The sequence below is a fragment of the Haliotis rufescens genome, unplaced genomic scaffold (genome assembly GCF_023055435.1).
Source record: "Haliotis rufescens isolate VD_foot unplaced genomic scaffold, xgHalRufe1.0.p SCAF_29, whole genome shotgun sequence".
Lineage (NCBI taxonomy): Eukaryota > Metazoa > Mollusca > Gastropoda > Lepetellida > Haliotidae > Haliotis > Haliotis rufescens.
Genome location: NW_025963990.1, coordinates 1584341 through 1611805, shown reverse-complemented (window position 1 = coordinate 1611805; position 27465 = coordinate 1584341). Strand labels below are relative to the sequence as shown.

Below are 27465 nucleotides of genomic sequence, written 5' to 3'. Positions count from 1 at the left end.
TAAGTTGATTATTTCTATTAAATAAACAAAGTGCTGCCAATACAAATTATAACAGCAGCTGGGGTAGCATTACCATGGCCAGCAGCACAGAGTCATGTGCGGGTCAGCGGGTTGTACTTAATGCCAGAGAATGGCCGGTTGGCCACTGAAGCTGTGGATGAGGTGCGGGATACTGCAGGCTGACCATGTATGTAACGTAACACGATACATTGCAGTCTGACAGTGAGGGTTAAAGATAGTACGCTTTCTGTGAGTGGGACTTGACCCTCGGACAGCGGCTAGGCAGGTTGGCCCTCTTACGCCTCAGAGATCCTGCTTGGCCATACTACTATGTAGTTATATAGACATATTAAGATCACGAAAAAACGTTGTGGACCCACAGACGGACTTGTGTGTTGTCATAAGAGAAATATCCGGTAGAGCACCAACGTCTACCTAGGAAACATTATCCATATTAACATAATAATATATACATCTATACAAAACAGGACATGCATTGAATAAATAATTACCATAATACGGATTTCCGAATATATAAACGACTTCAACGTTGATATTTCAGACAAAAACAAAGTCTCCTGTCTTTTAACGTTCAGGGGAAAAGGGTTTGCTTTCACAATTGAACATTTGTTTACACCAAAGGACAATCAAATCATGCCAATAACACGAAATATATATATATATATGGTTAGCGACCGTCATTATACAGCGAGGGGGGAAATTCATCTGCGCTAACTGCTTTCACAAAAACATTCCAGCCCTTAATTACCGAGGCAGCTGTGACGTAGTAGCATTACATTCGCTGCGTTTGCAGCATATAAGATGTGTAATCTGTGAAGTAATATTACGGCTGAAATCTTATTTGCATGGTTGTTTTAATAGAAAACTTACGTTTTAAAAACACAATTGTTCTTATATAATGTTTTTAGGCTTGGTATATAAATACTAGAGAAGATTTTTTAGACATATAAAACTGATCGAAAATACAGCTGAACAATAGAAAATCAAAACAGGAGTTGTGAATAGTGACAAAATTAAATTACATCACTCTGTCAATAATTATTGATTGATTCCGTCAAACAACTGTCAAACCATTTATTGCCATGTACGTACATGTACACAGGAAGTCGGCGCTGTCTGAGGCTCCAGGTAAATAAACATCGTGGTTTTATGACGGGAGATCAGACGAACCGTGAACCAGGGGCATGCGACGTAATTACACCTAAAGGAGGTAGAACCAGGGTATTGTCTCTTGGACTGGCTAACTGACCGTACATATAATTGGTAAATATATTCGTTTTGACACCCGTGTTTCATGCACATCCCGGCTCATAAGCAGAATACAGACAAATGAGGCCCCGTGATCAGCGGAGCGTGAACAACATGGATGCCGCCTTTCGGCCGTAACAGTCAAGCTGCGATCTCGGAACTGCTCGCCCGATTGAATCAAATTGCAAGCGGAGACAAGATTTACTTCCCTTACCCAAACATGATCGTTGCTCAGAAATGTTAAAATCTATCTTCAGTAAATCATGAAATTAATGCGAGCATGACATTTATGCGAAAAATTCGATCGACAGCCTCCGTGGTCCAGTGGTAGAAGGTCCGCCGGGAGAGAGGAAGGTCGGTGGTTCGATCCCCGGCCTCGTCATACCAGAATCCGTTAAAGGCTGGTACTTATTGTTACCCTGCCTGACGCTCGGCATTAAGGGGCTAAAATAAAGACTGGTCCGCTCGGAGTACACTTTTTTTGAGTGGGGTATTCATGATGTGGCATGGTATCTCACACGCATGCGGCATGCAGGTCGCGATTTAAGAGCAATAATCTTGAAGGCCACGTTAACCCTCGCCTCAACTTTCGCCATGGTAGAATAGTTTTGTTTTATTTTGCTTTTTGAATTATCAACAAATAATTAGAGCTACACTGTAAACATCAACCTGGAGATATACAAAACCACTACTGAAGCGCATATCTGATCAAGAGGACAAATCCGCTAATATTTCCTTCTTAAACAATCCCCGTTACAGGCATTCGAATCATTATATTACACCAGAGACCATAAAATATAATCTATTCTATTATCTGATTATACTATGTGTAGTTTAAATGTCGGAGGGTGTTGAATACTAGTTTTTGTTTGATTGTTGTTGAACGCCACACTCAGCAATAGTCCGGCTATATAACGGTGGTCTGTAAATAATCGAGTCTGGACCACACAATGCAGTGATTGACACCATGAGCATCGATTGGGATATGTATCAAGTCAGTGAGTCTGACCACCCGATCCCGTTAGTCGCCGATTATGACAAGCATGGGTTGCTTGGAACGTATTCCAACCCGGATCTTCACAGGTATTTTCTTTAAATAATAAGGTATCAAATTTAGTATAAGTAAGTATAGTTGTATATATTTAAATATGTTTGTCATGAACCCAACCTTGTTTGAATTATATGGGAAGATGAGCGGTAACAATTTATGTCATTATTTCAAATCAGAATGATAGCACAGCAGGAAAGAAAGCATAGCATAATACGCGTATCTTGTTAACCCAACAGTTTTTAAATAAGAGCAACCTATACATCAAGAGAATAGGTTTGGTGCGTGTCTTATCATGTTCTGTTTATCGCGGGCTCCTGTAACTGGCACTAAATGTCATACCACGATTAATACTGGTAAATACGATCTACTCCAGAACAAGAATAGATTACTTTGGGTTAGGGGAAAATGTCTGTAATTATCATAACTTTGGAGTTCGACAAACGTCGTGCTCGGGGGTTGTTTGGTCGTGTTCAAGGGATTCAGGGCCTGGGTGCATGGAGCTTTTCAAAGGTTTTGTGTTGGACGTGTAGACGTATCAGTGACCAAAATGATGTGCGATGCAATTCCCTATTTTGATATGTACCGTGTGTTCCTGTGCCTATTAGGGTAAACAATTGCCTTTTTTCATTTGATTGTGGCGGTCCCCAGGTGGCGAGCGCCCAGTATCATCATTGTTTGATAGTGAATCGTGACACGCGCTCCTGATGTGGTAGGAATCGTGCAGTCGACGTTTGGCTGGGCTCTTGTCGCTTTTGTTAACTGATAAACATGAGGGATAATATCAGTGTCTAGTCATGTAACATCAAATATATGTCAATTTCTCATTGCCGTATCATGAACAGTCCGTGTCCAACCAATCGTGTAGCTATAACATATCACAAATATCATGGACTTCGACGTACAAAAGAGTCGTGACATATGATTATCATTTGTTGTGCACTTTTTCTGGTAGATACATCTATTGTATGCTTACTTTTCAGAATAGGGACTTTACATTCATTATCACTTTGTCAAGTCTCTGCAAAACAATACAACTTTAATAATACAGACTCAACTTACTTGTGTGTATGTTGAAATGTCCCTAAGTTACCGAGTGCGGCATTAAACAACAAACAAACAAAACATAATATCCTCAAGAATTAAGAATAATGTTAAGAATGCCCAAATCTCCTTAATCTCCATACCTCTCTCTGTTTCATGTGGGGGCGGTCGGGTAGCCTAGTGGTGAAAGCGTTCGCTCGTCACGTTGAAGACCCGGTTTCAATACCCGACATGGGTACAATGTGTGAAGCCCATTTCTGGTGTCCCCCGCCGTGATATTGCTGGAATATTGCTAAAAGCTGCGTAAAACCCTACTCACTCACTCACTCACTCACTGTTTAAAGTGAAACATAAAATAAGTTGTGTTTGTAATAATCTGAAGGAATAACAATGACAATAATAATTATCCTAATTATTTCAAGATATAATACTAATCCTGAACTGAAAACGTCCACTACAGTGTACACTCGGTGAAGAAGCCTATGAACATATGAACTTTTCACATACACTAATGGAAGCTAAGTTTGTGAAGATAGCAAATGATAGTATTCGGTCGAACGTCGAAGAGTCTACAGTCTGGGTGCTATGTACAAGGCTACTCTAATATTAGGCCAGGGGTGGACACTCGCATTAATGTGGTGGCTCATCATTGCATTAATTTCACGATTTACAGTATTCATGAAGAATATTTTGTATGGGACCAGACGCATGGTGGAATAGAGAAATTTATGAGGATAGACTTACTAAGTATTTTATGATATTCATGCCAGCTCAAAATAAACTTGTTACAAATTGTTTAGCCACAGCAAGGCTATTCATTCATGACATGTTTCATCTGATCTGCTGATTTATTTTCAACACTCTCAAATCTCCTTCCTTGTTTCAAGAGAAGTACTGCGCAGTAAGAGTTGTGAATAATCACTCGACCTCCGGACATGGCACATTGAAACTTGGAGGTCAGGTATTCGGGATCTGTTAGTCATCAACCTCGTGTGTGTCAAGAGTTACGTGCGGAAGATTCAGTGTTTAACAAGAGCGACGCAGATGGTACTGAATGCAACGGAAACAAATCATTGAAATGTTGCCATAAAAAGGACCAAAGGGAAGTCTCACCCCTGCTCATCCATTGTGTTATAAATCCAGGGTGTCGAGGTGAGGCCTGTGTCTTGTATGTTTGTTGCATGTTTTCATGTAGCGGAATGTTTGTTGTGTATTATTGTGAAATATTAAAAATTGAATTTTTGACAACTGTGACACATATATTCCTGAATATTGACGGAACTTCCGTTGAAACGTAGCCAGTAAACGACCAAAGGGACATTTCACCCTTGCTTTTATGTGGTTGGCGTTTTTCTAAGCCCCCAACAGGACTTATATTAGCCTCCAGCCTATAGACACATCCTTCAAAATGCAATGCAGTCTACACTTTCAGCAGGGTATTCCCCATTTTCTTCATTTTCCCGCGTTTTAATGGCCTCGCTTTGAGAATGGGAAATGTGATATCTGAAACTGGCCCATAAGAGAGATAAGCACTCGCTTTGATGACATCTAGATCAACCGCCCCAGGAAGGCAGAGAGTAACACTAAAACATGGTGTCCTGCTATGTCTGCAGTAATATTTGTGTCAGTACATTCGTCAAAGAATAACACAAAAAATATACTTCAGTGTCTTTTTTAATGTTATTATCACAGACAGAATCAAACTGTTATGTAAGTGACTGATTGTCAGGAATATCATAATGTTTATGTTACATTTGTTAATTATGCTCAAAAATTAAATACACAAGGATACTATGTATTAACAACAATACGATACAACTTTTACAAACTGTAAACATCACAAATATTGTTTTCATGCATTTACAAAGATGTTATTATGTTACGGTTCCATTAATTTCAACAGGCATGAATTCTGTGATTAAAGAGGAAATATATGTTATTAACTGAGGATCATTTTCATGTTGATGCGTTTGCCGTATCATGATAAAAAAAATCATGATAGTGTTGAGCCCCATATTCAATTTAAGTCAGAAAATTCCATTGACATGTGTATCTGATAAAAGAATACATGTAATATATTTAGTTGTGTCAACAAGATAGTCAACCATGCACGAACCCCCACCATGGCAAAATTTCTATTATTGTTATCAAAATTCCTCTCCACTATCTCTGGACAATAGTTGGTACTCTTCATTAGGAATATTTAAGTAGTCTCCATCAAAATATGTGTTAAAATCATTCCACTCATAGACTAATGTCGTGTCAGTACCTTTTGAAACTATACTTTCTGTATCTGCACACGTATAGATATTATGCCACATTTGGAAGACGAGGAGTACAATGCAAACTGTATATATAAATGATAATTTCATATCTGTATGTTTAAAAATATATCACTTTCTTAATCCAATCAAGAAACAATAAAAAGAAGTATCACCCTGGCATTACCTTGCAATAAAAGTCTAAAAATGTATGGCAATTTGGAGCAGACGACAGTTTTCCATTTCCAACCAATCCAGCGTCTTGGTTTGGTCACGTGACCTAAACACTTCATTATGGGGGCAGAATCAACTAGTGGCTTCTGAGTGTTTTTCTCCATCTGCACAGGATACAAGTGCCAATACAATTTAATAAATTGTTTACTTAATTATCCCACAAGATTGTAGTAATGACAGTTTTTTAGCACTTTCGAGATGGAAAGATCCTGGACAAGAAGTATGTGACCCTCCAGTCACATCGTTTACCCCTAATGAAGAACTGTCCATTTGAATAGATGATGTCATTATATTTACACAAAACAAAGACGATATATTTGACCTAGGGTGACAGGTCTTTCACCGCGATCACAGATATCAGCGATAAAGTGTAAACTGTTGACACAAAGTGAATTCCAGAACCAGCTATTTCTGAATGAAATGATCCAGAAAGGGTGATGCTCTTGAACCAACCAGATTGCTACACTATACTAAAACTCCACCTTTTTCTTTTTTTTTCTTTTTCAAATACACCAACAACCAATACAAAATGTAGAATTATGCCTTATATGGCTTGAGATAAAAAGATCCTGATATTGAAGTTGGAACTACAGGGAAAACCTGTACAACCGGAAGTGTGAACATATTACTTTTGGACCATTTACTGGAGCCAGGCTGTATCATTATATCATGATAATTACTTATAATTGGAGGTGGACCTATGGAGAATTCATATGTGAAAAAGTAAGGGCTTCTTTTATTTTAACTTTTAAGTAAATAAGATATTTCTAATGACACCACTTTCTTGTTGATCAGTGGTGTTTCAACCTGGTATCAGATTACATTCTCCATAGACGCTGTAGAACCAGAACGAGGCGGAATTCCCCTGCTATAAGCAGGCATGACTACTGAAAGTGTAAGCTGATAGACACAAAATGGCATGTCCAATCGGATTCCACTTCTTTTCTCCACAATGACTGTGGGGTATCAAAGTTTTCCTCCTCGCTAAATCAGCCTTTTTTCTGAATATTTGAAGAAATAACATTTGGAACTATTGCTTAGTACACCCGTACGCAACACAATATCTCATTTCGCGTCTTCAATACACCGGGAATAACGGAAAATCGCTTCATTGTCTTGTAGATTAATGCACTGTTAACGACGACTGATGGCTGGACACTATTATATTTGAACATAAATATCACTTAGATTGGCCTGATCCAGTTTCTATCAACAGATCGTCGCCATATAGCTGGACTACTGCAGGTTGTGGTTTAAAATAACATTCAATCACTCACGTTTTTCACATATTCAATGCAAGTTGCTACTACGCGGGTGGTGGGTAGAGGGGGAGAGGTAGGGTGGTAGTGGTTGCTGCGAGACTTGGTTGTGTAGCTGGAGGGAGGGTGGGGGGAGAGGTAGGGTGGTGGCGATTGTTGCGAGACTTGGTTGTGTAACTGGAGGGAGGGTGGGGGAGAGGTAGGGTGGTGGTTGTTGTTGCGAGACTTGGTTGTGTTGCTGCAGGGAGGGTGGGGGGGACAGGAAGGGTGGTGGTGGTTGTTGCGAGACTTGGTTGTGTAGCTGGAGGGAGGGTGGTTCGAGAAGGGGAGAGGTAGGGTGGTGGTGGTTGTTGCGAGACTTGCTTATGTAGCTTGAGGGAGGGTTGAGGGTAGAGGGGGAGAGGTTGGGTGTTGGTGGTTGTTGCGAGACTTGGTCGTGTAGCTGGAGGGAGGATGGTCGGTAGAGGGGGAGAGGTAGGGTGGTGGTTGTTGTTGCGAGACTTGGTTGGGTAGCTGGAGGGGGGTTGGTGGGTAGAGGGGGAGAGGTAGGGTGGTGGTGGTTGTTGCGGGACTTGGTTATGTAGCTGGAGGGAGGGTGGTAGGTAGAGGGGGAGAGGTAGGGTGGTGGTTGTTGCGAGACTTGGTTGTGTAGCCGGAGGGAGGGTGTTGGGTAGAGGGGGAGAGGTAGGGTGGTGTGGATGTTGCGAGATTTGGTTGTGTAGCTGGAGGGAGGGTGGGGGGAGAGGTAGGGTGGTGGTGGTTGTTGAGAGACTTGGTTGTGTAGCTTGAGGGAGGTTAGGGGGGAGAAGGGGAGAGGTAAGGTGGTGGTGGTTGTTGCGAGACTTGGTTGTGTAGCCGGACGGAGGGTGGTGCGAGAAGGGGAGAGGTAGGGTGGTGGTGGTTGTTGCGAGACTTGGTTGTGTAGCCGGAGGGAGGGTGGGGGGAGAAGGGAAGAGGTAGTGTGGTGGTGGTTGTTGCGAGTCTTCGTTGTGTAGCCGGACGGAGGATGGTGCGAGAAGGGGAGAGGTCAGGTGGTAGTGGTTGTTGCGAGACTTGGTTGTGTAGCCGGACGGAGGATGGTGCGAGAAGGGGAGAGGTAGGGTGGTAGTGGTTGTTGCGAGACTTGGTTGTGTAGCTTGAGGGAGGGTAGGGGGGAGAAGGGGAGAGGTAAGGTGGTGGTGTTGTTGCGAGACTTGGTTGTGTAGCCGGAGGGAGGGTGGTGCGAGAAGGGGAGAGGTAGGGTGGTGGTGGTTGTTGCGAGACTTGGTTGTGTAGCTTGAGGGAGGGTAGGGGGGAGAAGGGGAGAGGTAGGGTGGTGGTGGTGGTTGCGAGACTTGGTTGTGTAGCTTGAGGAAGGGTAGGGGGAGAAGGGGAGAGGCAGGGTGTTGGTGGTTGTTGCGAGACTTGGTTGTGTAGGTGGAGGGAGGGTGGGGGGAGAGGTAGGATAGTGGTGGTTGTTGCAAGACTTTGTTGTGTAGCTGGATGGAGGGTGGTGGGTAGAGGGGGAGAGGTAGGGTGGTGGTGGTTGTTGCGAGACTTGGTTGTGTAGCTTGAGGGAGGGTGGTGGGTAGAGGGGGAGAGGTAGGGTGGTGGTGGTTGTTGCGAGACTTGGTTGTGTAGCTTGAGGGAGGATGGTGGGTAGAGGGAGAGAGGTAGGGTGGTGGTTGTTGTTGCGAGACTTGGTTATGTAGCCGAAGGGAGGGTGGTGGGTAGAGGCGGAGAGGTAGGGTGGTGGTGGTTGTTGCGAGACTTGGTTGTGTAGCTTGAGGGAGGGTAGGGGGAGTAGGGGAAAGGTAGGGTGGTGGTGGTGGTGGTGGTTGCGAGACTTGGTTGTGTAGCTTGAGGAATGGTAGGGGGAGAAGGGGAGAGGTAGGGTGTTGGTGGTTGTTGCGAGACTTGGTTGTGTAGGTGGAGGGAGGGCTGGGGGAGAGGTAGGATGGTGGTGGTTGTTGCAAGACTTTGTTGTGTAGCTTGAGGGAGGGTGGTGGGTAGAGGGGGAGAGGTAGGGTGGTGGTGGTTGTTGTGAGACTTGGTTGTGTAGCTGGAGGGAGGGTAGGGGGAGAGGTAGGGTGGTGGTGGTTGTTGCAAGACTTGGTTGTGTAGCTGGAGGGAGGGTGGTGGGTAGAGGGGGAGAGGTAGGGTGGTGGTGGTTATTGCTGAAGGTTTGTTTCCGGTTACATCAGCTTGTATGTGGAAATGGACTAATCTGACACTAAGTAAAACAACTGATGCATTCTGTTTGGAAGGACATATGAGTGTTGACAGAAAAGTTTTGAGGTGAGGTGATGTGAAATAGGGTTAAATGTCGCGTTAAATTATCGCGTGTTTGTGTGTGTGTGGCTGTTCGTAGAAGTCCTTATATTTTATAATGCTAACCCACCTATATACCATGCCACACCTGAACATCAATACCCAACTCAGACACAGTATACTGACTCTGAGACGACCTGTCTTTGTTTTAGCCCCAAAGAGTAAGGCAGGGTAACAACAAGTACTATCTTATAATAACGTCTTTTGGTATGACGCGTCCGGGGATCGAACCCCGTCCCATCCGCTCTCCGGGCGGAAGCTCTACCAATAGACCACGGCAACGATTAGAAACGTTTGGAGCCTCACAAGGAATTCAATAATGTTTTGCTGCGGACATCACATAACGACCAAGTTGCATATTCTTGTCAATGAAGTGAATTGTTTGATGGTAATTTTATGGACGTTTAACGACTGTTAAGTAGACACTTTAAAAGGTGAGGTGAAATACGGTTTGCTTGCACGTCCAATATTATTGCACTTATATTGTGACGAACTTGCACGTGTGTGTGTGTGGCTGCTTGTACTAGTCCGGACTGATGTCGCTTTATAGTACTATCCCACTGAGATACCATGCCGCAGTTTAACATGAATACCCCACTCAAACACAATATACTCCAAGCCGACCAGTCCTTGTTTTAGACCCATAATGCCGAGCGCCAGACAGGGTAACAACAAGTATCATCTTTTAACGTAGTTTGATATGACGCGGCTGGGAATCCCCGGACCGTCCGCTCTCCGAGCAAACGCTCTACCACTAGACCACGGAGGCGGTCCAAATTAAAAAAGATAATTGTTGTGAATAGTATACTCAACAACAAAAGTTCCTGTCACACCAATATATCAGTGTATTTTTCAAACAAGTAAAGTTTGGTTTACATATTTTATGCAAGCCCCATGCATTTCACTACCCAAGAATGGGTATGAAAACATGTGAGTGAACGGGATTCCATATGCATTGTTTAGCATCGTGCTGACAACCACTCAGAAAAACAACAAAATTACGCAATTATTCAACATTGCGAAATGCCACGCCTGTCCGAAAATGAGCGTCTTCGAGCAATTGGAATTCTTAAAGCAGGATCGAGTCAACGTGATGTTGCAAGACACCTTAATCTTCACATCTGATCTTCACAGGTCTCAATAGTACGGATAATCTCTGCTATTTCTGTTGATATGTCAAACGTAGAACATGGGATAGCATATGTTATTAACATCGCCTTGATCTCACTTTAAGTGGTGAACCACCCACAACACATTTCAATCACACTCACAAGGTACATACAGGTGAAGACTAAGTTATTGTGTGCGCTACAAGCTACTGATGATTTGTCGATGGACAATGGTCTTGAATGTTGATCATAGTCCCATTGGAATACGCAATAAAAACACATTACCCTCTGCGTTCAACATTGGTAAAAGTCATTCGTTGCTGATATGAATGTATTGCTTATTCAGTGGTCGAGTACAAAATTAAAGAGAAATGAAATTCCCTCATATGTACATTAACTGTTTGTGTACATCAATCATTTTTGGGTCATGTTAGGCTTTCAGAGATGATATTTTCACCGAAAGTTGTACTATTCAACCATAACAAATACTGTGCAAATCACAATAAAGCTCTTATGGTCGTTGTTTACGCTTTGAAATGGTCAACTATTGCCAACTGTTGAATTTCACTTTTTTCTATATAAAGAACTCACTGCATACATGGTCCATGTATAGGTTAATTACTGTAATTGGTTATTTGATATTCAGTTGCGTGATATGTCACAGAGGTAAATCTAATTCATAACAACTAATTGTCCCATTTATTTGGCTTATATCTTTTATATGAAACAAATGCTATAACATGGGGTGATAACCTTCATTGGCAATAGACGTAGCATATAATTGTCCGCATGAACAGTCTACTCTGTTCCAGATATGTTTATTCATTTTGTCAGCATTTAAATCGTTGCATTCCTGGCTCAATGATTCATTTGACGAAATCTTGTTCCCTGTTTTGAATTACCGTCAGATAGTTCCAGACCAATTATAAAATTGCCAGCCCTATGTGTTCCACATAATTCCGAGATAATTCGAAGTTCATATTCTTGTACGAACACTTATCAAAATTCATTTATACCTAGTACAATCATGTACATATGTATATTAGTTCAAATTATAATAATGACTCCCTCTATTCTCGAAACGGTCTTTGTTCTACGACAACCGTAAGTCGGTATGGGAAAACAAAATATTTGCTTAATTGTTCAAAGTTCATTGTCAATGTCATATGATTATAGACAAGGAAGATAAGAAATTAAATATAAAGAGTAGCCACTTAAATGACAGAAATTCTTTTAGTTAAATTTGCTCATGATCTGGTCTTTTCGTGGTTAATAGCGCCAAAATACTCTTAATTATTTACTTTCATGTCATTACTAATCTCACATAAGGTCAAAAGTTGTACAACGTTTAACAGATATGATTATGACATGTTGTATCCAAACATATCCAAACAAATCCAAAAAAATCCTAACAAATCCAAACAAATCCAAGCTTGGAAATATAACCTTGACAAATTTTGGAATGGTCATATTTCCATTTGGAATGGTGGTATTTCCAAGTTTTGGATTGTTTGGAATGGATGATATTTTGTCCAGTGTTAGTCCTCAATCAAAACAGTTTTTCTCAACAGATAATTTTTGAGGCCAAGCATTTTACCCCAACATCGTTTTAAAATGTTTACAGGTCGAATATATATGTCATGATCATAAAATCGATACCACAAAGATAATCACCTTGCCTAACACATGGGGAATTGGGTATCACTGGACGATTTGAATAACACGAGTCGGTTTGTCCCAGGGTCCCGTGATCAGACATGTGAGGCAGACGCAAGACAACTGCATGCTTCAACTGGCACCCTGAATACATTGAGAGGTTAATTCGGAGCTCGTGTCGTGCAGCGTCATTGTGGGGATTGTCACGCCCCACAATGCGATCGTAATGCTGCGACTGTCCTAAGCCTAATGCTAAAAAAAGGGGTTACTTTGCCCTTGGATCAGGAATGATTACACTCATAATAACATTGTAATTCTAGAACAGGATTACGTTTCCGAAAGTTTTCATGTAAATTGACACCATAAAGGAGAAACTATTCGGGTCGTTTTAACAATGTTAATGATAAAAAAGATACTATTGGTGAAGGTGAAGGTGTAGGTGTAGGTGTAGGTGTAGGTGTAGGTGTAGGTATAAGTGTAGATGAAGGTGTAGATGTAGGTATAGATGTAGGTGTACATATAGGTGTAGGTGTACATAATGAATGAATGAATGATCTTTATTTCCTCCATTAGTTTCGGAGAGTGATATACATTTGGAATCATGTTAACATATTTACACGAACATTATGCAGAGAAATTGGCAATACTGAATATTCACATGTCGCGGTCCTGGTATGAGATATACTGTCTATAAGATAGAGCACTGATCGCAGGTTCCAGGAGCTTATGTCTCGTGATACAGAAGATATGAATTCAGCCCAGCTATCAAGGCTCATATCCTCTACAATAGGGGTTATACCACCTAACAATGTCACAAGTTTGACTTCGTCATCTGCACAGTCCTCAATACACATGTATTGTTCGAGGTTTAGAGAGTCAAATAGATGTTCATAGAGGGTGTTCCTTGCATCAGCTAAAGCTGTACAACATAGCAGTTGGTGCTTTATTATGTCATCGCACTCCTCATCACGCATTAAACACTGTCCAGGTGTTATTGGTAGTGTTCCTAGCTTCACAAGTGCGTACATTGGTCTAGTTGGTATATTGTACAGAATACACATATTCCACAGTCTATGAGGTACAAGCTTACTGTGAATTTTAATAAATCTGTTTAATTCAGGGTGATCTCGCAGACTCGTGTGCCAATGAGCAGTTTCATGTTCTGTTAATTTAGTCTGTACGGTTTTGTTCCACACATCCTTGGATGGAAACTGGTTAGTTTTCATAAAGTGAACTATTATGGTCCATAATTCATATTTCTTTGCCACATTGAGTAGATCATGTGTTACAGACTTACTTTTGTCACTTCCTGTTAAATATTGAGCACACTTGAAATAGAACACCTTTTTCGGGGCATATCTGTGGCTGCTTCTACACATCCTCCCAAGGAACATCAGCTTCATTTTGTCAATCACAGATGTCATTGTCCACAATCCCAGCGTCTGAATAGTTGCAACGGTCGGAGATCTTACATGAAAATTTTGTACATTGCGTGCAAAGTAGCGATGGAGTTTTTCAATTTCATTGTGTTCTGTCTTGGACATATTTGACCACAGTTCACACGCGTAGAAGGCACCTGGAATTATTACTCTACGTCATATGTTCATACAGCAGACTGGGTTCAGACCACCTGCTCTTAGTCCAATACCTCTCAGGGAATTCAAATTCTTCCTCGCCTTGGCGCAAGCTCTCCTGGTCCTTTCGGATTCTAAATGAATACTGATAATAAAACCTGCATATATTGTGTTTGATTTCATTTCCAGTATATGGTTACCTAGTCTAAAAGAACATGGTTGGTTGATTTTGTTTCCATCTTTAAACACCAGAACACAGCTTTTGCTTGCATAATATGTCAATCTCCATTGGCAAGCATATTGATGTACAGTCTGTAAGGACATGCATAGGCCACTACTTGTTGAGCTTATGAGGGTTGTGTCATCCGCGAGTAGGACAACTGGGAAGTGATCACGTCCAAGCATAACACCTTGTTTCAAATGGTCAAGGCGGATTATAAGCACGTTAATATACACAAGGAACATCCAGGCGGATAAGACACATCCTTGTCCTACACCTTGTCCGATTGGGAACGTTCGACTTGTCTCACCGGCATATTTGACACATTCAGTAGATTCGTGATGCGACTGACGTATGATATGCCAGGCTTTCCCTTGGACACCAATTTTAGGAGTAGTCCGTTGTGCCAAATGCGATCAAACGCTTTCTCATTATCAAGAAACACAGTGTATACATTGGAAGACCTTTCCGTGTAGAAAGATATGACTTCTTTGAGTATGTAGGTAGCTATGTTTGCACCATGTTCTCGCCTGAAGCCACATTGTAATCTATGTGGGAAGTTGGGCTCCATATATTTGATATATCTCTCAATTCTCTCTAATAGGATCTTTTCGAACAGTTTTCCCACCACGGACGTCAGAGTGATACCTCTGTAATTTGCAGGATCCGATCTGTCCTTATTGTTTCCTTTATATATTGGAATAATTGTTCCAGATCTCAACAGTGCAGGGCTGTAGCATGTTCGTATCATCATGTTAAACAGCTGGGTTAAGTGTTTTAGAAGCATATCTCCAGCGAAATAGATATGTTCATTTGTGATTTGGTCCGGTCCTGGTGATTTTCTCATTTTTAAGCTTTGTTTCAGTCGTTTTAGTTCGTGTGTTTCTATGTCTCTCTTCAGTATAGGATCATCGTCCAGAGATCTTTGAGATGTTGTTTATTCTAGAGTCCGTCTCAACACGAAAGTCGTTGTCAAACTCCGGCCGGTCAAGAGGTGATAATAAATCTGCACAGTAGTCTGCCCACAAGTTGCACACCTCTGATGGTGTATTGCAACAGCGTTCTTTGTACTTGAGGTGTGTATTTACAGTCTTAGATAGTCTTTGTTTCTTTACAATCCTGTAGAATTCAGCAATATCTACTTCACATGCCATGTTTATTTCAATATATTTTTTTTTATTCCATTGTCTTTTGCAACGTCGGAAGTCACATTGAGCCTGTTTGTATAGGGTATACGAGTCGTTACCGGCACCCCGAGGCCTGTCTTCTGCTGACCACAATCTTTTCGCCTGGCGCATCTTGTAATGATAGAGGTCAAGATTTGAACTCTTCCAATAAGGTTACAGGTGAGCTCTATAGTGTCCACGTGGTATGAAGTTAGCAGCAGACGTCTTTAGTGCGCTGACCATCGAGTCAAAATAACTCTCTATTACATCAGCTCCTATATTCCCAGTGTCAAGCATTACATCACCAAGCAATCTGTGAACCTCGGCTTCATAGAAACTTAGTTCTAAGTGACTAACTTTTGTCCATTTGTATGGAGTCGACGGCATGTCCGCTTTACATGTAGTGCTGTTTAGCTTGTCATCATGTATGGACACTATAACAGGGAAGTGATCAGACACATCGAAAGGAGTTGAATCATATATACGTGTCTTGTTGACAGATAGTTGTAGATGTTGAGGTACAAATACATAGTCAATTATGGACGATTGTGTGAAATTCTTGTTCCTCCATGTCATTAGTTGTCCTACTACTTTACCGCTGTCATAGGAAGATACCATATTCCGCACAGACAGATACTCTTAGGCGTGATCGATGCGAGTTTTGATTATTGGTTATGTCTGTGTTGAAGTCGCCGCACAGGATAGTAGGTGTGCATGTAGGTGTAGGTGAAGGTGAACATATAGGTGTAGGTGTACATAGGTGTAGGTGTAGGTGTACATATAGGTGTAGGTGTGGGTATAGGTGTAGATGAAGGTGTACATATAGGTGTAGGTGTAGGTGTGGATATAGGTGTAGATGTACATATAGGTGTAGGTGTGCATGTAGGTGTAGGTGTAGGTGTAGGTGTAGGTGTAGGTGTAGGTGTAGGTGTAGGTGTGCATGTTGGTTTAAGTGTAGTTGTGCATGTAGGTGTAGGTGTAGATGTACATATAGGTGTAGGTGTAGGTGTGGGTGTAGGTGGTGTACATATAGGTGTAGGTGTAGACGTACATATAGGTGTAGGTGTACTAATAGGTGTAGGTGTACATATAGGTGTGGGTGTAGGTGGTGTACATATAGGTGTAGGTGTAGGTGTTGGATTGTTCGTTTACAAACAGTTCTCTGTTTCTATCCCGATATAATCTTATCTATGCAGAACCTGTCACCTGTTTGTAGGGTGGTGTCGACTTATTTCTCTTGTCACGATCGAGAAGTTCAGTTGATTTCAGGCTTGAGATGTATCAGCCATTTTGAAACTATTAAAAGTGTGTGATTTTTTGCGTTTTAGCTTATCGCCTGGTAATGACACCGTCACCATGGCAACAAATCAGAGTAATTGTGATCTGCCAACTTCTTATTTCTCTTTAATATTTGAAAGTATTCATATTTCGTTTCATGCCGTATTAAGTATATGAGCACGGGTGGTAAAGTCGCCACACCACAAATCGTTGAGTAGAGCTGCTTCCCAGAGATCTACCAGACTCGTGGGTTCGAATTCCAGATTTGCTCTGATTGTGATGTGACAGCACCATAACCGAGCTCGTGGGTTTCACCTAAGTGGTAAACGTATAAGACCTGCATCACTTCGGGTTTTTCTTTCAAAAATAAGCTGAAAATGTGTTACAACTGAAATACTGTTAACGACGCTCAACTCCATAAGACACTGTTTAGGTTTTGTGTTACGGTCTCGCGATCGGTTACTTACTCTATACACGAAATATATAGAGAACCCCTTAAGGTAAACAGATACTGAGAAATGAATATAGTAACTGTTTAAATAAAGGTGAATAAATACATAATAAAATATTTTGATATGTGAACTGTCGGAAATAAGCAGCAATCACAATGGATTAGGAATGGCTGCTTCATCTCAACAAACCGACATCCAGGTTATTTAATGTGTTACTTACGTTGTCCAAGAATACCCAGTCATGTAAAGGTACATATGACTTTTACGTCAATCTTTAGCATTCCTTTAGACGTATTCACGTATTTCTTATTTTAGGATATTTTGATTACTTTTTATCGCAGATTTAGAAAAATAAGCAATACAGAAATAAAATAGGACTCCACAGCTCACCTTGGCTATTCTGCTTCATCTCAACAATTCGACATCCAGTGTATATCATGTGTTATTACTTTGCAAAAGAATACCTAACGTCAATCATTTCCTTTAGGCCTATTCGCTTATGTCTTCCTGTTAGAATATTTTGATTATGAATACGCGGAATTGAAAAAAATAAGCAATATGGAAATAAAAAAGGACTCAACAACTCACCTTGGCTAATACTTGAAAATCTCCAATATTTTTCACATTTGCATTGGAATCATACTTGTACTGGTACTCAAACCCCGGTTCAAAGTTAATGAAACTTGAAGAAGCACATGTCAGTAAAACAACTATTCCATAAATTGCCGGAAAATGATTTCCCGGCATTTTGAAGAATAAATTCTTTTCCAAAGTTGTTGTATAGCTTTATTCTACAGTCTTACATGACTGAACTAAGTTTCAGCTCAATTCTACACACATGGGCAGGTGCAGTGTGATTGGGTCAGAGAAACAAGGAAGTTGATTTAAGTGAAAATATAGTTGTGACGGGTCCCTGCAGCACGGCGTTTTCTTCAACCGCCCTTGATACAAATCTCTAGTGGAGACACGTAACCATAACGTCTACAAAAGAGTATAAAATGTCAGTTTGAACCAGCAGTCCTTACGATCAACGAATTTATTCACAGCAACGTTGAGTACAAGTTTGAAGGCTTACTCTCGACAAAGAGATTTATGTCAATGCAGTTGTATGTATGAGATATTCACAATGGGCCGTGCATATTGCATATTTAATCTGAAAAGATATTATCAGCAACAGACAGCGGATGTTTCTATTGAATTGTATTGTACAATGAGGTGCAAGGGGAAAATCCACGACAAAGGGAAAATTGTTTTCATGACATAACTGAGCGGTGAGGCCATCCATTTGAGGAACGCGGTGATGATGACATCTGATAGGTACCAAGCTTTTGTCAATATTGGGGTAGCTTATTGTCAGTGGTGAATCTAGAAGAGCCACTTCCGAGTTCATTTTGCTTTGAAATCAGATTTTGTGAAAGGAAACTAGTATTAAAAAAACTAAAATGTGTGATTTAATAAATGTCATACACAATGGTCTCAAAGATTGTTTTGGGTTGATGTTATAGATATTTCATAACTGTGTCACTTAGTGGAATGGAGAGCGAGTGAGTTCTAGCCGTCTCATTCGGTATTATAGTTATATCATGCCTAAAATATTAAAAACATGAAACCGGGGCTATAGTAATGGCAAACCAAGGATCATTATCGGGGATTCGAACCCTCTATAGTCCGCTTGTTTCCGTTTCTGGACGCAGCGCTGCACAGAGAATGAACTTATTATTTATATGGGAATCGACACCTTCATACCAGGAATAACAAACATCGCAAAATAATCGTATAATGAAACTGTGTTTTAAAAGTTTAACGCCGCTTGCAACAGTGTTTGAGTTATGCCATTTCGCGTTGACTATTGTCAGGTGACCGAAGAAACACAGTCCCTAACACACAGGCCACACTCAACGCTATTTCCATTGTACAGTTACATGGTTAACTGATGGTTATAGTCTATGCATGATCCTTTGTTGACGCAGGATTGGCTCCGAACAAATACCATACAGTTGCCTTGAAGCGGACAAGGAAGTTTTCCTGAATGAGCCCATTTAGTCAAACTACAGTCGCACCAGGGTCATGATCACGTGTAGTGGACTCAACGAGTTTGTTTGAGAGCTCCTTAAATAGTATTTCAGTTACACCACGGTGTCGGCAAAATGTGGGCGGAAAGTGTGTGTGTGTGTGTGTGTGTGTGTGAGTGTGTGTCTGCTTGTGCCGGTGTTTATAGTTTCATAGTGCAAGCCCACAGAAATACCATGCAGGGATACCCACCAAAGACAGAGTATACGGACCAATCCTTGTTTTATCCTTTTTTAGGGTAAAAAAGTACCATCGTTTAAGGTCTTTAGGTATGACGCCGCAAAGGGGGTCGAACCAACCACATTCTGCTCTCCGGACAGACGCTCTATTCACTAAACTACGGTGGTTGTGTTAACCACATCGGTAAGCCACGATTACAGGTCTGGTACAGGTGAATCACAAGTACTTATCCGGGATTTGAAACCACAATTAGCGGATCCTGCCATGGCTTAATACAACGGACAGTATTCGATTTGTCTCTGCATCTGGAAAATATGTATAAACATTCTCTATTATGTTGGTCTGAGTATTTCAAATTTCAGAAATGAAAGTGTTTGCTTAAGGGTTTAATCTATGGCATAAAGCAGAGGATACATTTCTTGTTTTCCCGTTCATTAATTATATCTTCCAATAATTAGTTTGCATGTGCAATGTATGCCTGTATCTAAAGGATAATACACTGAAAAACAAAGGAAACTTTACGATATTTTTAATTCACTCTAGTTTAGAAGCCACAAAAGATAGACACATGAAGTAAAATGTATCGAAAAGATCAAAATCTCAACGAAGTTAACATTAAAAATGACAGTCACACATCATCCGTTATTGGCATCCGAATTGAAGAGGGGCAGCAAAACGAGCTTTCAATGTAATGGAAAAAGGCACACACATCTAAAATTTAAACTTCAATGACACGTCACATTAATAGCGTGTTTGGCCATTCCCACACAACAACACTGCGGCGCAGAGAAAAAGGCAGTCGTCAGATGATGTCGCGTGGGATACGTCGACATTCTTCTTGGAGGGCTTGGGTCAGTTCTTGTCGGGTGGGTGGAGAAAGGTCGCTCTCGAACACGACGATCCATGGCCTTCCAGACGTGTTCTATGGATGACGGCCTGTGGAACGTGCAGGCCACGGAAACTCAGCAATATTTTCCAGCTATATGACGGCGGTCTGTAAATAATCGAGTCTGGACAAGACAATCCAGTGATTGACATCATGAACATCGATCCACGCAATTGGGATCGATGACATGCATCAACCAATGCGGCGAGTCTGACCACCCGATCCTGTTAGTCGCCTTTTACGACAAGCATCGTCTTCTACCCCGGATCTTCACGGGTCTCCAACATACGGCACGACCTCCTGAACGCAACTAGCTGTAAGTCGTTCTCCCAATCGGTTGTAAACTAGCCGTCTTCCAGTAGCTCTGAACAGACAGAACCGGTTTTTATCAGTGAAGACGAACAACTGTCAGACACGTCACTGCCAACGACTTACACTCCGGGCCCATCTGACGACAATGTTGCACTGTCACTTACTGTTCTCTATGAGGTATGTAAATCGAAATTTCTCGTTATTTAGATTAGTTTCTTGTTATTTCAAATGTATTTAAAAAACTCGAAATTTCGATTTTGTTCTCTGAATTTCGATAATTTTCTGTTTATTGCAATAATTTTCTCGAAATTTCGAGTTTTCGAAAATGAACTTGAAATAACGAGAAAGTAATCGAAACTACGAAAATATAATCGAAGTAACGATAAATAAACCTCGAAATTCGAGAAAATAAAAAATATTTGAAATAACGCGAAATTTCGATTTAAAAAATATGTAAATGCTACCAAAGTGACATCATTAGGCTTTCGTAGTTTTGCTCTATAATACTTTGTTGTGATTCTTATCGGTGGGTGAGTGTGGTTTTAGGCCGTTACGAGCAATATTTCAGCACAATAACGGTGGTCATCAGCGTGACGAGCGAACGCTTTTACAATTAGCCTACCCAACCGCCTTATTATGTTTTAAAAGTCAATGTGCTCTGCTGGCTCTTGCCTGAAAACTAGCCACTAACTCTGGTATTTCTGGTACAAATAATACCCACATTAATGTCAGAACTGGTTGTCAATTTACACTGTCATATGTCTCCATTACTTACATAATGGTCTTAACCTACTGTGTTTTACATTTCAGAAATTGGTTCACTGCTGATTTGGTAGTAAGGGTTACATTCAAAGGATAAATGCTTCTTCTTTCGACCATGACAAACTAAAGCAGTGGATAAATGTGCAAGATGAGTTTGTACTTGATTTGGTAGTTTTCCGAAATGGGATGTTGAAAGGGGTGGAAGGCAATGAACAAATGCAGGAACAAATAAATAACAGAACAAACAAATATATCGATCAAAGATTTTTTTTAAAAATAGCTATGTAAAGTCAAGATAATGGTATAAATACAATTGTGGCAAAATCTGGTAAAAACATATTTCTCCTGAAACAACATGTTTCCCCTACGCACCGTGAGCTCGTCCACGATCTTTTCTCGGAAATAAGCTAGCTGTGGCCACATGAAAGCGCACAAATGTTTATTTTAAAGAACAGCGTGAGACTGACACGACTGAATGAATCACGATGCTTGTAGACAATTGATCAATACCACTTGCACTTATTGCACTGATCAATACCACTTGCTACAATGTCGGGGGCATGGGTGGGCCAGTCGTCTAATTCGCCGCGATTCGCTGTGCAGAGTTGCGTCCTATGATTGTTGGTTCGAATCCCGGGTATGGTTCTAGGTTTGTGTTTTGATGAAATGAATAAATCCTGTTTCATGACCTCAAAAAAATTATTATGGTTTATGATCAGTTGTTTGATTATTGCATCTGCCTGAACTCAAATACCCCCTTTTTTTTAGAATTCGTTTTGAAAATATAGGCCAAGACATATTACCAGGCACGCCATTGTGTTTGTCTTTGATTCACCAGCATCAGCATCGAATGCCTACAAACAATGGTGCTTTGAAAGAGAAAGAGTTCCGTGGATATTTCGGTGTTGAATTGCAATTTAGCCAACTAAATGAGGATGTGTGTTGATCGTGGTTTATGCTATCAACCACTAGTTTGATTAGACCATACTCCATCATTGACAGCCAACGTGATATAGCTGTGATATGACAGACTGTGGCGTAGAATTACCTGCACTAAAACTGAAAAACAAACAAACATGGGAATGAATGCTAATTGGACAAAGAAAACCGATTTTTTTAAGATCACTAGATATATCGACCATTAATCAATAAATCATTAAATATAATCAAACGCACAAATAGAAGAATCAAATTAGCTTGTATTACTTGTTTTAACAGTATTTCAGGTATGTCACTGGGCATCAAATTAATACGAGAAGAAAGGCCAAAGTGACTTGGGTGAAACTTCCGAGCATTGAAATGGCGCTGACCGATCAAGTCAGTTTGATATTATACCGCTTTCAACTATATTTAGTGAATAACGATGAATCAGCTTTATATGAGAGAAAATACCATGTGTTGTAATGTGATTTACGCTCATCACAATAATGAAACATACGAGTATGGATCATAATTCACGATTGAGGTATTCCAACATCATAACCAGCGGATCCTTGCATGACTAAGGGACGCAACTCACCATAGCGAATTGCGGACCACTGATCCACTCGTGTCGTTCACAAGGACATGAGCCTTCTGTCAAAAGGAAGATCAAGATACAGGGTAGGACAGGTCTTCAGCAACCCATGCTTGCCGTAAAAAGCGACTTTGCTTGTTGTAAGAGGCGACTAACGGGAGCAGATGGTCAGGCTCGCTGACTTTGTTGATGCATGTCATCGTATCCCATTTGCGTGGATCCATGCTCATGATGTCAATCACTGACTTGTCTGGTCCAGACTCGATTATTTACAGACCGCAATCATATAGCTGGAATATTGCTGAGTGCGGCGTTTAACAACCAACAAACAAAACCAAACACAAACTAATGTGGCGTGACGCCGATTATGTGTTTTGTTGTGCATTGTTGTTAAACAAAGGTGTGACTTACAAGAATATGTAATTATGTAGGTAGTTATTTACTGATTAAGCTCAAAGTTGTAAGAAAACACGACCGGATGTGTAAAGAATTGGTTACCCGGTACTATATTGCACACGCAATATATACACGCAATATGTACCTCCATGTACGAGTAATAAACATGTACAAGGTAACTACACACCACAGCAAAAAAAATGCAGTTTCCGGTATCCGGATACCTGCCGGATACCACCGGACACTTACCCAAAACGCGTCCGGGTATCCGGTGGCAGATACCTTGCCGGATACCAGATCTGTGGTATCCGGCATGGACACCTCACCGGAAAGTATGTCACCTGGAATCCGGGTATCCGGCACCGGATACCTCACCGGATACCTCAATCTGGGTGTCCAGGGATCCGGCACCGGATACCTCATTCTGAGTTTCCAAAAACATGTCACAATTTGGGGGGTGCATTTTGTTCAATTAAGTGTGAAACACCTAAAAATATATTGGAAACTAACCATGAAAATTGAACATTGCTGAAGGTATCCGGCAGGTATCCGGCAGGTATCCGGATGCAATTTTTCGAGATGTCTTTCTCCTAGTAAATAATGTTAGCCTGGGCATAGCAGATAGCTGTAGTAATATTCTGTGCTATTTTAGTTGTAAATATCCCCTTGAAGTTGAGATCTATGGGCATGTACTTTAGGTGAAAACATTTTTCAAGTTCATATATATTTCAATTTAGATGTTCAGCTTATTAAATGAAAAGCATTCAGTCCTGGTATGATGGTATCCTTACATATCATCTTCATATTCCCAGTTTGTTTTAGCCTAGTGGTTGAAGCATTCGATTCACCACATCGGTACATTGCTTGGTGTCACCCATCATAATATTGTTTGAATTTTGCTCATAAAGTGGCATAACACCATACTCACTCTGACAAAAAAATGAAAGTCATTGGCTATGTGCTCACTTGGGCCTTTGTTCCTGGTGAGATTAAAAGTTTATTTTGGAACTGTATCAATACTTGTTACATCTTGACAGACGAGTTTCATTGAAGTTCGAAACAGAATATCATTAACCCAAATGGGTGCATAAGACTAATGGCATCCACAGAAAACACCTAATAAAGTACTGGTACATAAAAATATCAATGTAACTTTTCTACTGACATGGAACTAAAAACTTCGTTCAGTGAGCTGTATTAATTGTAGGAAAACATTCAGGGCATTAGTATATTTGATATATGTTAGCACCTATGTTATGAATGATCAATATCATATTTCTTTAAAGAAGCAAAACAAAAAGATTGTTAAGATAAAAAATCATATTTATTGATTTTATGACATTTCATTGGTTCAGTAACCAGAGGTGTTTGCAAGAACATTCAAAAACAGAAACAGATGCTTCAATGCCATTTTCTAAATAAACAAATTAGTCAAATCTCAGAAGAATTTCAAGGTAGAAGAATATCTAAAGTCAATTATGTTTGTGCAGTAAACCACAAAAGTCATTCAGATTTGTATAGTCAGCGTCAGTGTACACCACATAAACAGTCTCACTGCTGTGGTATTGATTCCTTTAGACTTGATTAATGTCGTAATAAAACAACCTACAGAATCACACTGATGTGGCATTTTTCATTCAGAATCATCACTTTCTGAGGTGAACCTGTTAGTTGTTCTGGGGAGGATTATTCATCATTCGGAGAGTCCTTTGTATGACTTGTCTGATCTGGTGTCATTGTGAAATCCAGGTGCCTGAAACAATTTATAACATCTTTAAAAGCTTGTTATTAAAAATATAAGAAACACACATATATTGACAAAGGGTAAAAATTTGGTTTCTCAATGAGTAAGGTAATGACAATTTATCAAGCAACTGTTAACCAAACCATGTTAACCAATGTAAAAAAGCCATAGCAAACAGTAAATTGTACAGAAAATACAAAATTGTAATTGATCTTCTGAAAACAATTCCTGTAGTGCCATAAGGCAGACTCACCTGAATTTTTCTCAAATGTTTGCATTACATCAAAACATAAGGAAAGGTAAACAAGGCAATGCAAATTGCATAAAATAGGTTCTTATACATAAAAACAGAACTAAAGTATTTGACGTAATAAGCGCCTCACTCTAATAAGCGCCCATGGGAATATTTGCTAATATATTGGCTAGTGAACAATCCCAATTAGGACCCTTTCCAATAAATCAATGTATACAAGACTTATTTATTTGCGTATAATACACACTTGTGTGTGATATGCATTATCATATTTTTATCATTTATCCTATCTTTAATTCAGATTAACAATAACGGCAAAAACTGCCAAATATATTGGTCAAGTGTAATCATAATTTAAGTAGTTCTATTTGGTTTTGGAACTTTTCAAGGGTAATTGTAAATCATTTGATTGTTATAAAGTTACACAGTATTGCATCTATCGTCTGTTTCTAAATACAGTGGAACCTATCTTTGACTTGTGTGACATAATTGAATCATACCCCAAGTTCATTATGCATTGTTATGCATCTGCACAGAGTGGTCAAAGTCCTTGTCACACACATAGTTTGCTACAAGGCAGAATCCAATAAGTACAGTTGAGACATCAGGCTGTATCCAGACAAACTGTCTGATAACCTCAAGTATGGTCTTGGTCGCATCAAGGGATGTAGCTAATCCTATATAAACATTAAACAAGTGATATAATCTCTTCTACAGAACACTTGATCAAAGCCTGCCCCACCTTTGATGTTTATCATCTCGTTATGCTCACAACAGCTCATTAGCAAGATGAGCTCAATGTCAACTCATGGTGGATTAGGGATTAACAGGGCAATTAGTGTCAGGTGGGTATTATCACTTGCAATTGTCTGTTAATTACTTAATTGAGTAGTGACGGCTTAATTAGTTTCCAACCACACTGACTGTTATGCTTCTTATCAAGTCAGTTTACTGGTAACATGTGTCTGTGGACCAAGGAAATGTATCATGCCAGATACTTAAAAAGTTCTACTCATAAGTAATAAAATAATGACAGTTTTGATATGCAATTCTCCCTACAAAGACATTTAACATTTGATATACATAAACTGTCTGTTGAAACTATGATGATGTTAATATACAAGTCGCACTAAACAACCTATTCATATACTGGTACCTAGCCAAACAAACATAATTTTTTTTATGTGTATGCACATGCTTGTACACATATACCTCTACTGGCATATCACACATCAAACAATCATTAGATGGATGTAATCGTTCAAAAATATTTTACATACAAAAACAAGTGAACAGATTCTGTAATAGCATGGTTAATATTGGGAGATGTTTTAGCATTTCCATTTTCACAGAATCGTAGGCATATCCTTTCATGACTCAGATCAGCTTGTAGTGATTTAAATTCACATAAAACTGATTCATGTCAAATGACCTATCCTGCATGTGTGGGACCTGTTATAAAAATACCATTCATTACTTATTTGTGTGTCCAAATTATGCTATTATTAGAAATAATAGGTATTATTATACAGCATGGATATGATATAAGAAAGCTTTATATGGAATTGTTGAAAATTATGTACAGGAAAACATTGAAATAAATCAATCAATACGTGCATTTATCTCAGAATCTGGTAGATTTAATCAATATGGACTTCTCCTTCATTATCTACTTATAATCAGATGATCACATTATTGCTCAACTGATAGTTTGCAATAGTATAGAATTAGTATTTTATTAATACTTATTTTGTATTTCAGCATCATTTAGATAAGCCATCGGCTTGTTTGCAAATCCAGTTCACTATAAAAAAAATATATGTTTAAAACACATGTAGTAGAACATATTGCAATAGTTAAGACCCGAAAAGAAGTTATGTGTAGGATCTTCAAAATGGTATCCACAAGAGCAGGTTGTAGAATCATGTTGGTGTTTGTTGTTTAACTCTGCACTCAGCCATATTCCAGCTATATGACGGCGGTCTGTAAATAATCAAGCCTGGACCAGTCTATCCAGTGATTGACATCATGAACATCGATCCACACAATTGGGATACAATGACATGGATCAACCAAGTCAGGGAGCCTGATCACCCGATCCATTAAGTTATCTCTCACAACTAGCATAGGTTGATCATGTTGATGGGGACTAACTTCAACCTGGAATCCCCACGTGAGTAAGTATGTGGCTGTTAGCTTTGTTTGATGTTTAACGCCACACTCAGCAATATCGCAGCTATGTGACAGGAATCAAACCTGGGTCTTCAGCACGAAGAGTGAACGCTTCAACCGCTAGGCTACCCCACCACCAAAATTCCCCCATGATAAAGTTGTCATCATGGTTATTGTTCAACTAGTTCAAGTGAAAATGTTCATACCCTTAAAATGTCTTTTCTTCCACTTCACGATGATCTCTGATGCAAAACTTCCCTGTTATTAAAGCTGTTCTTGATTCTTCACATCTGG

The 27465-nt window shown here is 40.0% G+C and overlaps 1 protein-coding gene across 1 annotated transcript in view; it reads right to left on the bottom strand.

The window, feature by feature from the left end:
• The window catches only part of LOC124137707, a 48311-nt gene extending 30611 nt beyond the window's left edge, over positions 1-17700 (bottom strand). Inside the window, exon 1 of the mRNA XM_048402762.1 lies at positions 17469-17700. Within this exon, the coding sequence (XP_048258719.1) occupies positions 17469-17627 (159 nt within the window). The 5' untranslated portion in view covers positions 17628-17700. The remainder of the gene's footprint in view (positions 1-17468) is intronic.
• Positions 17701-27465: the final 9765 nt, after the last annotated feature.